We start from the raw sequence: 14,579 nt of genomic DNA on the forward strand, positions 1-14,579 counted from the left end.
ACCCCGCTTGGTATGTTGAGGGTTAACATTTTTTCAAGAAAGATTTATTTTTCAAAAAGGTATCTTTCTTTTTACGCATTTGTCACAATGATACCTGTTGCTGGTCTATCTATCTGTTTTAACGTGATAATATATTTTGGTGGAAATGATTAGACATACGGTTTTCACTCAAGAACTGATAGTTTTGCAGTAACTTACGTACTTTTGCAGCTGTCAAAAATTAATTGGCATTAGATGAACAGTCAGATTTTTGCGTAGGACTTTAGGTGAAGAGGTAGGCTACGATCAATTCTAAGGAAAGGTCCATTGCCGTTTTTTTGGTGAAACAACATGACTGATGAGACTGTGCGACTTTGCAGCTTTTCCAGCGATCATCTTCCTATCCAAGATGCAGACAGAGACGCATTTAGCACTTTTGAGACATTGAGAGGCACAGATTGGCGTGGAAAAGACTGTAACGATCGCAGAAAAGATGTTTATCCTGGAAGAATGCCGTTAAATCGAGATTCTGAATTCGACTCCAATTGTAATGGGATATATGTAAGTCTTTGTTTAAAATTTAAGAGTTCAGTAAAAAAAATGCAAATCTAATATTTACTCCCAAATAAATAGTTAGCAAAAAGCACAAATAAATGCTCATTTATTTAATGCAATAGTCAATAGCGGATTGTCTTAAGCAGCCGATTATTCTAATAACCTGATTATTTTATCAAAAACCAATATCTTCGAAGTGCATCTGTAGATCGGCAATTAACGATACTAATCAGCCGAGTACCGTTGAGCATCAGGAAAAACATGGTTGGCGGGTTAAGCTGCTTACCAACTAGAAAGCATTGCAGATATTGAAGTAGTGATATATATTTGAATCAACCAATCACTGAACAATGATGTGGATGATCGTCCGCCTCGTTAGGTCAGTGGTTACACACCAGACTTAAGATCAAGTGACGCTGGTTCGCCTCTCGGGGTGTGCGCTTGAGCAACGCATCTCAGGACTGCTTTCCATTTAGCGGTACCTAGTAAATGGAATAATTTTCCGGCTACAACACTTTAACAACTCTCGGAAACTCCACTCTGTCAATCGCGGTAGCCGGCCCTGCGTCAGTGGTTCAAAGCCTCTACAAGTATGCGAAACAGTCAGGAATAAGCTCCTCAAGAAGCTTTTTAGTACGAGAATAAAGATCAAATCAATCAATCAATGACGTTGCTTTTTATTCCATATACCGTTTTCGAGCACACTTGTCATGCTTCTGTTGACAAAGGGATCTGATCCAAGCACTGGAATGTCATACGAGGAAATGTTTTGCTCGAAGAACAATCAAAGAGGACTCGCCATACTTGGAGATTCAGCCGGAGCACACTTCCACATTCCTCCAGAGTATTTCATGGTGGAATCTTACACCAAGGTAAGTGATAAACCTTCGAAAGACGCATTGAATTTTCTTGAAAGCATCTCATTAGTTAGTAGGAAACTCGCGACGTAGCCTACTGTATCTATTAATCCACCATCTATTTATTTAAAGAAATAAAAAAAAAATTTGTTGAGCTATTGCCACTGCCGTTCTAAAGACAACAATCGCTTCCCAGTCAACAAATGAGCAATTTTTCACGTTGATTCAACGTCTGCAGACGTTGAATCAATGTACAAAACGACTGATTTGCTGTATTGGATTTTACATTGTGAACAACTTCTGCGAAGTAATCGGACAAACAAACTAGAAATCAATTTTGGTTTCATTTTGTGATAAAACATCAAAATAAAACCCCATAACGGCAAGTAACATTTTAAAAAGATGAATGCGATGGCGTTGTCATATCAAATGCCGCCATATTTATAACGATGATCGAGTTTCGCTGAGCAAGACATTGAAGAAACCATCAATGTAGAAACTGTGAGTTGTAGAAACTCGGTAGCCTATCTATTGCGTTGTTTGCGTTAGATTGCTGTTGAACTATCTTCTAAAAAGACAAATCTTGTTTAAACGTTTGGAAGTTCATCCAACATCGTCTCCCAGACAGCAATATCCGTCAGTTTTACATTGATTCAACGTCTGCAGACGTTGAAATGCGAATTTTGCTGTCTGGGCTCATTGTTTACGTTCGGTATAGCGTATTTGCACCAAAACAATTAAAAATAAATCCTTTTCTGTTTATTATTATTTTTATTCATTTCTATGACGATCATGGAAGGCGCAGTTCACCGCATAAAAGCGGCTTGTTCAGAATAGTTCCCGAGACAATTGAAAGCTCACTTCCTCATCGCATTTACAACATGTTAAAAATATTCAATATTAAAAGTATTAACTACACTCTTGAGTGTGTGTGCCTGGAATTGTGTGCACAGAAATAAGAAAATATTGTTTAGGAAACATTCAGTGATATCCTGATGATTTTAGAAAATGAATTTGATTGGCCTCAACTTTCTGCTGTTTCCGGTAAGTTTTATAGGTGATGTTAAAAACTATTTGACTTAGTGTTTAACGAGCAAAAGAAAAGTAAGCCAGTTTAAATGCTAGTTTTGTTAAATGGTCATGCTGTATTTTTAAAAACGAAATCAAATTTGCTAAATTTTTAACATGAAATTATCCCAACCTGCTGAATAATCAGTTCCAAACTTTTTTAAAGCATTCACACCTAACCAATGGCCTCACTCTATCGATGGCCCTGTGGATTCACTGTATCAGAAAGTCTTGAAGGACAACCGATGCATCCATCGGGATTATCAAAACATTGCTGTGAATGGAGCAGATTCTGGAAACATGCACACTACAATGCACGGATTGTCGCGCAATAGAACGACCGACAATCCCCTTATTGTTGTCTTGGCATTGATTGGAAATGACGTGTGCAATGGGTGAGATTTTCCTTCTTAGATGACTTTTAACTATTTAGATATTGCAGCAATGTGAGACTGTTCCAAACTGGCCGCATAATTTCCTGTTTGCAAAGACAAAACATAGGTGCTGTATTGTCCATTTTTAATGCTCCCAGCTCTACTTCTATAATCTTCAAGTTACCCAAATTAGTAGGCTACTTTCTTTGCCATATGATGTTAATGGTAGCCTAGCTGTTGATCTGGTATGTTCTCTGCAGGCACCCTGATACAATTGCTCATATGACGACAGTACCAGAGTACAGATCCAACATGATAACAACGCTGAACTATCTCAACACTACTCTTCCTCGGGGAAGCAAAGTAATCATATCAGGCCTGGCAGATGGCAGAATCCTCTGGAACACGATGAGTGAAAGGTCTACAATAACTTTAAATCTATCAGCAAAAATGTCTATAACGATTCTGCATATTTTTGAAATTATAGCGACGAGAAATTTACTTAAAACTCCTTTGCAATGCAGCAGTCGCATCCCAACTTGCGGTATTTGTTAAAGATGTAAATTAAAATTAAATTAATTAATGAGAAGGCAAAATAAACCAATCTTCATGTTCATCGTCAAGCATGCTATAAAGCAGGGGTGTGTAACGTGCGGCCCGCGGGCCAAATGTGGCCCGCGAAGAAAAATTATGTGGCCGCGAAGATGTGCCAATTTTGAATTGTGTGCGGCCCGCGAAACATGTTTATACGGTAATTTAGTTTAGTCTGGTACGTTTGAACAATTCATTGTGGAGTGGAATATTGCAGATTTCGCACCTTCTGTTGTTGTGAGAGTTGTGCTATGAGTTGTGGATTGGTAGTTGATGCAGAAATTATTGGTGATTGAGACTTGAAGTAATTGAATACAAGTAGATGAGAATTGGTGCTGATATAAATTGTGTTCGAAGTTAGAGTTATTTGAGAAGCCGTTCGTTAAAGTTCTTCAAGAAGTCAGATTATCATTCCACTAGTAGAATTATTCGACATTTAATTGACTGCTTTTCGGTTTGACCCATTAAACTACGTCATTGAACCTTTCCAAGTCTTTTTCCTGGTAAGAGATAGAAAGAAATCGTGACATTCTGGGGGCTCGTCCGGGAATACCGAAAAACCGAAGAATACCGAAGGATTTATTGAAAGAATAATAAATCAACAACAAGTTGTCAAAATGCCGGATACGATCAAACATGAGATGATTGAAGACTTAGGGAGCATGGCTGAACGAATGGGGCTGACTGGTAATGAGAAGTCTCAGTTTGTGATGGAAGAGTATCACAAGATAATGGACCAAAAAGCTCAGCGAGAAGCTGACGAAAGAGAAGATAGAAGAGCTGCTCGTGAAGTAAGGAAAGCAGAACTTGAAGCTGAGGAGAAGCGAGCACAACTTGAAGCTGAAGAAAAACGAGCACAGCGTGAAGCTGAAGCAGAAGAGAATAGGGCGCAACGCGAAGCAGAAGCCGAAGAAAATCGGGCGCAACGCGAAGCAGAAGAAAGAAGAGCGCAATATGAATTGGAAAAGTTAAAACTTGATAAATGATAATGCTCGAGATGTTTTTGTGGCGCAAGTTAGACGCCCAGATTTGCCATCATTTGTTGAAGAAAAAGATGAGTTGGATAGTTATTTGTTAAGATTTGAAAGATATGCTACAATAGCCAAATTGGAGAAGTCGACGTGGGCTACCCAGCTAAGCATGTTATTATCGGGACAAGCTCTTGATGTATATTCAAGACTTTCGCAAGAAGAGGCCATGAACTACGACAGGTTGAAGTTAGCTCTGTTAAAGCGATACAATTTTACCGAGCATTGATACCGTCAAAGATTCCGTGAGGCAAAGCCTGAACGACACGAAAGCCCAGGTCAATTTATTGAACGTCTAAGAAACTTTTTGGTAAAATGTTTTCAACTTTCGAGGGCCGATCAATCATTGGACGAATTGGCAAACCTTATAGTTAAGGAACAATTCACAGATTCATGTTCAAAAGATCTGTCTGTTTATCTAATGGAGAGAAGTCCAAAGAATCTAGAAGAAATAGCCAGTGTGGCAGAACAGTACTTAGTTGCTCATGATGAGAAGTTGTCGACTGAAGAAACGTTGTCATGCGATAATGACGAAGAGCAAACAAATAATTTTAAAGGAGGTGCGGTTCCAAGAGAAGTAGCCTACGTTGTTTTAATTGTAATGGCTTAGGTCATAAGGCTGTTAACTGCCGGAAGAAGACTAAAAGAAATCATCAGGAATCGAGGAAGTGGTGCAATCGTTGCAATAGGCAAGGACACGAAGCGAAGGAATGCAAGGACAAGTCGTTTTCCCGATCCAATCAGTCTGGAAAAGATAAAGACACGGACGTTTATCGATGCGGTTGTGCGTTAATGATTCCTGAACTAGCGTTTAAGGAGGAGAAACCGGATGAAGATGTTTGCGGAAAATTAATACCTGAAGATTACCTGCCAGTAGTGGATGGAAAAGTTGGAAACAAAAAGGTAAAAGTTTTACGTGATTCTGGTTCTACGAGTAGGCTATAATGGTGAGGAGAGATTTGGTTAAAGACAGTCAGTTAACGGGAAAAACTGGAATTGTGATGTCGATAAATAACACTTCAATCCAAGGACCGTTAGCGAGGATATATATCGAAACTCCGTATTGTAATGGGACTGTGAAAGCGTTATGTTTACAAAACTCTTTAGTTGATCTTATAATCGGAAATGTTATTGAGAGAAATTATGAAGTTACTTGTTATTCTTGTGGCAAGAATGGTCACTTTGCTCGAGATTGTTCTGCAGATAATCAGCGACGATCTCACGGTCATGGATACAATGAGCGCGAAGAACCGAGAAGAGGCAAGCGACGACCATTTGGAGTTTGCTATAGATGCGGTAGACGCGGACACTTCGCCAGGGAGTGCGTTGCTGACGGCGGACATTCGGAAAACAGACGTTGCCGTGACAACCACTGCTACCGATGTGGGGAGATTGGACACATAGCCAGGAGCTGCCCTTTTGATGAAAAGGCTTGCTACAACTGTCATAAAGAAGGTCATCTCGCCAAGGACCGTCCGGACAGGAGGTGTTTCCGATGTAAGAAGATGGGTCATCTCGCTCGCCGATGCATTGAAGACATTGAGGACGATGGAAACTTTCACAGTAAACGTGACTATTGTTTTAAGAAAAGCTATCGTTGGTAGATCATGCAACGATGGACTTATGAGAACTGTTTTATTGAGTAATTAATTGTTTTGTGGTGTGTTTTGTATTGAATGTGTTGTTATATTGTTTGCAACAATATTCTAAGGGGGGGCTTGTATTCTAAGTAGGGGCGTATGTCACAATCAATGTGCAAGGCCTCGCGTCGGGCTGCTTTGCGTCTTGACAGAATGTGCTGTTTCATTATGGAATTCTGGTGCGATGTGTTATTATCGATTATGACCTGAAGTAACCTCTGATTACGAAATCTGTATTATGTAAAATGTGTTTTCTGGAATCATTTTTCCTACGTGACATTCTAGAGACTTCTGTTGTTTACATTTAAATGCTGCTTGATAGAACAATGGTTCTTTCTGATGTAACCTTACGTAACCTTCTCGAAGTTACTGGACTGAACAACCAACTATAAATAGTGGTGTAGTTTGTGTAATGTTTATGATTATTATTATTATGAGTTGATTATGAGAGTTGTGCTATGAGTTGTGGATTGGTAGTTGATGCAGAAATTATTGGTGATTGAGACTTGAAGTAATTGAATACAAGTAGATGAGAATTGGTGCTGATATAAATTGTGTTCGAAGTTAGAGTTATTTGAGAAGCCGTTCGTTAAAGTTCTTCAAGAAGTCAGATTATCATTCCACTAGTAGAATTATTCGACATTTAATTGACTGCTTTTCGGTTTGACCCATTAAACTACGTCATTGAACCTTTCCAAGTCTTTTTCCTGGTAAGAGATAGAAAGAAATCGTGACAGTCACATAAAAGGCATTATGAACAAAGTACGACTTTGGAAAGCTCACATACAGACAGGACATCTTTTCCACTTTCCAACTTTGAGAGACTATGGAATGCATCCAGAGAAGAAAACTAAATTTGAAAAATTGTTGTATGAATTTTTGGCTCGTTTCAAGGACTTCAAATCTCATGAACATTTGTTTGATATATTCTCTTCGCCATTCAACACGGACATTGACAAAGCACCAGCTGATATCCAACTTGAACTGATTGATCTTGAAGAGAAAAAGGATTTGAAAGCAAAGTATTTAAAAATGAATTTTGGCGATTTTTACCGAAAACATTTCAACTAAGATGACTTTCCACATTTCAAAAATCCATGGCTTAAAAAATGGCACTTTTTGGCTCAACGTATTTGTGCGAACATTTTTTTCTAAAACGGTCGTCATGAAATCTCCATATTGATCGGTTCTGACAGACCAACACTTGGAAAATGGACTTCGAATTGCGATCACTTCCATTAAAGTAAATTTGGAAAAAGCCGTCAGGAAAAGAAGCCAGCAGCAAACTTCTCACTGAGCTCGTTTAAAGACAGTGTGACAATAAATTTGAATAGCAGTTTTCTTCAGAAATTTATGCGTCCTAACTTACTATTTCTGGACCACCTATGCCCGGAGTTGATACTCCATGCTGCTGCCTCCTTAAAGTCCTGGTTAAAAGACTTCCTTTCCTGCTGTTTGCGCCACCTGAGAATTCCCAGAATCTGGAGAAGAGCCCTTGTGGTTGCAGTCCCTAAGCCGAAGAAGCCCCCAGGGGACCCGAAGAGTTACCGTCCAATCTCACTGCTCTGCATCCCCTTCAAGATCCTCGAGAGACTCATCTACGCCCGTGTCGAACCAATAATAGATCCGCAGCTCCCCCGTGAACAAGCTGGTTTCCGACACGGACGATCAACCGTAGATCAGGTCACACTTATGACCCAAGACATTGAGGACAGCTTCTCGGCTAAGAAGAAGGCTGGCGCCGTGTTTGTTGATCTCACGGCTGCCTATGACACCGTATGGCATAGCGGCCTTACCTGCAAGTTACTCCGTCTGCTCCCTGACAGACACATGGTCCATATGATGATGGATCTTGTGCAAAACCGCAGTTTTACCCTCACAACCAGTAGCGGTCGTCGAAGCAGACTACGCCGACTTAAAAACGGCGTCCCACAGGGCTCAGTCTTGGCTCCTCTCCTGTTCAACATATACACCTACGACTTGCCCCCCACCATCTCCAGGAAATATGCTTACGCAGACGACCTGGCACTCCTGCACTCAGCAGGAAACTGGCAGTCAGTGGAGAGGAACCTCAGCCAAGACATGCAAACACTATCAGCGTACCTCCAGAAATGGAAGCTACAGCTCAGCAAGTCAAAGACAGTGTCGGCGGCCTTCCACCTTAACAACCGGGAGGCACAGCGTGAGATAAACATCAAGATTGATGGGGAACGCCTGCCATACTGTGCCGAACCTACATACCTCGGCATAACCCTGGACAGGTCACTCACGTACCGCCGGCACTTGAAGTCACTGCGCAAAAAACTATCTACACGCGTCGCACTTTTGAGGCGATTGGCGGGTTCCGGCTGGGGAGCTGGTGCTGAAACTCTTCGTACAGCTACCCTAGCCCTTGTTCATTCTACCGCTGAGTACTGCGCGCCGGTCTGGTGTCGTAGTTCTCACACCCACCAGATTGATACCGCCATCAACGACGCACTGCGTACTGTGACTGGATGCCTGCGTCCCACTCCAACGGACTGTCTACCCATCCTAGCAGGCATCCAACCCGCTGAGCTACGCCGTAAAGGAGCCACGATTTCTCTCGCTCGCCGCGCTTTGGACCCCGACCATCTCCTCCATGCAACACTCAAGAGACCACCACCTATAAAGCAGCGGTTGAAATCAAGACGCCCATTTGTGCCTGCCGCACAACAACTCCTTAAGAACGCAGAAGAACTTGATTTAAGTGCGGCACACTGGACGAACCACATGTGGAACACGGAGTGGCAAAATCACACCTCCACGCTCCGTGACTTCATACCCGACGCCGATCCCCGTCCACCAGGGATGTCCCTCGCAAGGCTTGCGTGGGTCAGGCTTAACCGCCTGCGAACTGGCGTCGGCCGCTTTCGTTCGGACATGCACAAGTGGGGCCTGGCTCCTTCATCAGAATGCGAGTGTGGTGCCACGGAACAGACCGCAGACCATGTCATCCACCACTGCCTAATCCACCGGCCTCCACACGGTGCGCATGGTCTGAGAATCCTGGACGACGAGACTGCTGAGTGGCTGAAGATTTCCTGCCCTCCAATCTAGCCTGGAAACATCGCTCATACGCCATCATCATCATTTCTGGAAGGAGATAACCCCTAATATAAGAATAACATGAATAACAAGAAAAACTACTCTTTTGTGCCTGCAACTACTAGAAATCATATGTTAAATAAACGTGCGGCCCGCGGTTTCACCCAATTATTTATATCTGGCCTTCCTGTAACAAAGGTTGCACACCCCTGCTATAAAGCAAGGGTCTCAAACACGCGGCCCGCGAGGACGTTTGGCTGCGCCCCGCGATGCATTTTTGAAATTTCCATTATTAACAATGAAAATTCAAAGAAAATGAAGGGGTGTACCAAGAGTCAAAAGGCATGTAAATTTCACTCTGTGTGGAGCTACATGTACTTGAGAGGTTAACTGTTATTTTTTTATTCACTTGTTAACAATTAAAGTTTGCTTTTCTTCACTATTCACTTTAAAATTGCTCAAAAAATCTGAAAATACCGATCAAACTTCTCATGACGTCCAAGTGCTAGTCTATTGTTGCGCCATTTTATTACAAGCGAGAAACCCGTATTGTTGCATTGCATCACAATCACATTGCCTATTCACTTCTTGTGCCTTATCGCAATAACAACCTTGATAGCCTATTTGTGGCAGTTAGCTCTTCAAGGATTTTGTATTTTTTTTCGCTTTTTGAGAGTAGGTTGCAAGATTTTTGCTCTCCGGATCCAAGTCGTTCCATTCGCATTTTTTACAGTGTTTTTATCTTTGTTCTTACTAGTATTTCTTTATGTGCGATCTTATGCTCTTGCTGCGTTCTTACTACCTCTTTTTGCGTCCTTACTGTGCTATTTATTTATTGAACGGCAATGAACTGTTTTATGAGCATCCACAGCGCACAACTACAAACGAAATGACAGGGTGAGAAGAGCACAATAAACATAGCCAGGTCGAAGACTTCAAAGAACCGGCCTGCTACACCCACGGCGCGAGAACGGAGTGATTTTGGGGTGGCGATGCACCCGGGAGGTGTAACCCGTCCACAAAGTTTAAAATGGCGGAACGGGCCAGGGAGATAGGCTTAACTTTCTGCAATGCACAAAGTATTGCGGCTCTCGGATTAATTCACAAGTATTCATTTGGCCCTCAAAGTAATTTGAGTTTGAAACCCTTGCTATAAAGTGTCCTGTCAAAGTTACAGCCAGATGCTCTTGAGCGGTATCGAACCGGTGCCCCACCCAGCCAGCTGTGCGTCTTAATGTAGGTTTATTTACTGTACGGTACTTCGTAAACATGATGTCAAATGATGGTAGCATTTTGAAACCAAGTTACATGACAATCCATTGGGATACATGAGGCATAGAGCTTCTTCATTACGAAAAAATGAGGAGCGGATTTCTATAGTTCTTTGGACAAGACAACATACCGTACTTTAACTGCTGGTGTTTGATCTTTTTATTCAGCAGGCAATAATTACAAAAAAAAGAATCAATGGATTAAAGTTTCATGAAACATTGTTCTTGTTAGTAATTATGCCTATAATAAATATATTTTACCGGTACGCCGGGAAAAAAGCTTTAAAACTGGATTGTCCGGGTTGAAACAGGACGCACGTATGACAAGTCTATGCTTATGCTTTTCAGATTGCATCCAATCGGCCAATTGAACAGTGACGTCCGATACAAAGACTTGTATGCATACCTCAACTGCTTAGAAGTCTCTCCTTGCACTGGCTGGATGAACAGTAATCACACAATGAGAGACTTCACGTCTCAAGTAATATTGTTGTTAAATTAATAGCCTATCTATTGTCACCCAATGCTGCTGGTTAAGTTAAGATATGGGATCGATCTTATCCGTAATTGAACTTAGTGTTAACTATTCATGTATTAACGATACTATTCATGAAACCATTGCAATGAATTGTTGATGGTAAACGTTTCTGAAATTTGCATGGAAGATCAATTTATTAGAAGTCTTTCTGATGTTGCAAAATTGATAAAGTTTGGGATTGTCTAGCTGTCTCAGCCTGACGTGAGACGTTGCCATTAAATGTAGCCAATTTTTCATTGAGAAAGGCTATCACAATATTTTCTTGCATTTTTTCTTAAAAAAAACGATGATTTTCCTCCTTGCTCCAAATAAAAACCTACTTGCCGCATAGCCTACTATAGAAAAGGGCCAAACATTAATTCACTTCTCTTTGCGGAAATGGCTGAACCTGACATCCAGTTTATGGTGAAGGTTTGAAAAAAGATTGCAGATAATATTTTATAATAACTGTATATTATTGTCTATAACTGATGTTATTGTTAGCGTTACATGCTTTGTTAAATTGCAATTTCATTTGCTTCAAAAATTGTAAGTTGATTTATTTAACAAAAAAAGTTACAAGAATAAACTCACGTGTTGCTGTTTAGCGAGCTGCAAATCTTAGCGCTCAAGCGAAGAACATCACGGCAACCATGAAGTTTCAACAATTCGAGATGGTCTACATCGATTACGACATACAACAAAGTAAGACCGATAGGCAGGTTCGGATTTAGGGGGGGGCAGAGGGTGCAGGTGCCCCGCCCCCCCCCCCCCCCCCCCCCCGACTTTTAAAAGGCCCCCTACGTGGAAAAAATGTGATTTTGTGTTGTATTTTTCTTCTTTCAGCCTTTTGAAGTTTCTGAAAAATGCTGTGCAGTGCTGGATTAATGCTGCTGTAGACGTAGAGGTGGTTTTTCGCATGGGGGCCCCTCGATCTAAAAGTTCCCCGGGCCCCCCCATCAGCTAAATCCGGCCCTGCCAATAGGCCTACCAAATAGCATCTTTTTTTTTGTGCAATACTTACAATTTTATATCAGATGTTTGAAACACGGAGGCCTTTGCTTCTTGGGATTCATAAAAAAGTTTCTATGAGGTTGAAAATGGATCATCTGATTTAAAATTCAATGTGCAATCGTTTGACAAAACGATTCAGATAAATTAGATCCAGGACGCTTTGGAAATTTGCCTTGATTACAGAATATTAAGCTCTATATTATAGATTCAATTTATTGAAATCGTTACAAATCTGCGGATACTATCTCAGCAATATTATATAGCATCTATCAATAGATAACATCTGTCTTGAAATCATTTTGCGTGTTGTCATCGCTTATGAAGTATCGGCATCGTGAATTCTTTTCTTTCTGCCAACTCAAGTCCTCAAATTCTTGAGACCGGCCTAATTAGCATGATATGGGATGGAAAGGTGGGCGTTTTTTTTTCATCTTCCATCCTAAGATTTTATTCCATTTCATTCTATAAATCTTCCATTCCATCTCAATTTTTTTTCCTTTTTCCACTTAAAAATTTTGTGATTTCTGCTTTTGTATTTGCCACAACTTACCATTCTCTTATTTCTGGCTTACATCTTAATCTGGAAAATTACGAAATTAAAACAGCAAGGCTTTCTCAGTTAGAGGCAGAGATGGGCGTGATCTTGATCTTGAAGATCACAAGTGATCTTGAAGATCAAGATCGTGATCTTGATCTTGATCTTCAAGATCACTTTTTTTTTGGTGATCTTGATCTTGATCTAAGATCACTTTTTTTTGTGTGATCTTGATCTTGAAGAACAATAAGATCAAGATCACTTTAAAATTAAACTTTACTTCCTAGATAGAGGCATTTTTTTAAAACTTGTACTGTACAAAGTAGTTAGTGGCGACTACTAACATTAAGCCACTGCTAATCTGGTATGTGTCGAACAAAGGACGATTTAAAATCTCCATCTAATCTGGTCAGTGTTGCCATTTCAAAATTGAAAAAGTTTTCGGTGTTGGTCATAATAAATAAGTCAACTTCCGTGTACTTTATGTTGACGTATAATAAAAAATGATTTAACTTTGTTCACAATTTCCATGTGTGAATTTTAAAGAAATGTTTGCTTTCTTTGACCCAATTTTAGATGTTTCAAAAGTGTAGAATGGCGGTGTTAAAAAATCTGGACTCTAGCCGACTTTGGTCATGTAAAGTGGTTTATTGCAGCAAATCAACCAGACCAAGACTTGTTTACGGTCTGAGTATGGAGCGGTTTGTTTGACCGCAAACCTCTGGAACTTTTTTGATAGCAGACAACAGTATCAAGGTTGCCAGATGGGTAAATGGTGCCATAAACATTGACATAACACAGTGAAAGTTAAAACAACTTAGTAACACGAATAAAAACTCCAACATAAACCAGACAAAAATTTGGTAAAAAATGATGCAGTTAAACTTTATTATTATTTATTTATTATAAATAAAAAGCATAAAACTAATTGCTTTTTCAGTAGGCTACTATTGTAATTAACCTCGGCCTTGGGGTGACGTTGCGATTCTACGCAAACTACGTCAACAATTGATAGGCCTAATAGCAACACTCACTAACTCATTACAATTCTTAGGCCAGCGATCGAGTAGTTAAAAGTAAAAGTTAGCAATACCAACTATATACCTTTACCCGGGTTGCTTATATACAGTATAGTAACTATTTTTTGCAACATCATTGACCAAAAACTTCATTTTTTTTTCAAGTACACAAAAAATGATCTTGAAAGTGATCTTGATCTTCAAGATCACGATCTTGATCTTGATCTTGATCTTCAAGATCACTTAGTTTGGTGATCTTGATCTTGATCTTCAAGATCACCTATTCTTGGTGATCTTGATCTTGATCTTGCCCATCTCTGGTTAGAGGATAAAGATATACCTCTTCTGCGTATGAACCTTCTTCGCCACTCCAAGGGTCAAGGGGCTCTGTCTTTTAGGCTACCACCCTTGAGCAGTGACGGCGACTCGGTCTAGATGTTTGGGCAGGTGGCGAGCAGCCACTGAATTGATACTGTATGGTTGGTTATGTGATAACTACTTTTCTTAATCAACTGCTATGAGTGTTAAATTGTTGAAGGATTTTGTCATCCGTAACACGGTTCCATGTTTTTGAGATCATTCTTTTTGTGATGCAGTCATGGATGATTGGCGTGCCAAAGGAGGGCAAGACTGGGAAGTTATCGAACCTGTCGATGGGTTTCACCCCTCCCAAGTTGGCCAAGCGTTAACTGCAGGGTACATGTACGATCTACTTGTTAGTAGTTTTCCTGACGTCATCGGTAAAGTGAATCCTAACAACGAGAAAATATCGAAAATGTTTGGACAGCAAGGCGGATATTGAAGCACTGGTTGTCTTCTTAATAATTTGATGTCTGTGTAAAGTTATACAGACGTTAAAACAACGCTGTGTAATGGTGGTGCAAAACTGTAATCGAGTGGGGAATACTGTACATTGGCTCAAATATGTGATCTCGTATCCTGTATTATGGTGCTGTATGTCAAGAAAATATGAAAAATATTTACTACTGTTGACTGCTGGCTATCTTGAATCAGATAAAATTGCTTTAACTACAAGCCAAGAACTGCGCCATTACAACACGAACT

At 40.4% G+C, this 14,579-nt stretch overlaps 1 protein-coding gene across 1 annotated transcript; it reads left to right on the forward strand.

Moving 5' to 3' along the window:
• Positions 1 to 450: 450 nt before the first annotated feature.
• LOC145775727 (acyloxyacyl hydrolase-like) lies at positions 451 to 14,492 on the forward strand. The gene is made up of 8 exons (XM_082587086.1): positions 451 to 540; positions 1,263 to 1,406; positions 2,366 to 2,435; positions 2,626 to 2,854; positions 3,094 to 3,252; positions 10,778 to 10,910; positions 11,555 to 11,651; positions 14,111 to 14,492. The coding sequence occupies exons 1-8, from the start codon at positions 490 to 492 to the stop codon at positions 14,314 to 14,316; spliced, it is 1,089 nt and encodes a 362-aa protein (XP_082443212.1). The 5' UTR covers positions 451 to 489; the 3' UTR covers positions 14,317 to 14,492.
• The last annotated feature ends 87 nt before the right edge of the window (positions 14,493 to 14,579 follow it).

Source organism: Aplidium turbinatum, chromosome 8 (genome assembly GCF_918807975.1).
Source record: "Aplidium turbinatum chromosome 8, kaAplTurb1.1, whole genome shotgun sequence".
In the NCBI taxonomy this organism is placed as follows: Eukaryota; Metazoa; Chordata; class Ascidiacea; order Aplousobranchia; family Polyclinidae; genus Aplidium; species Aplidium turbinatum.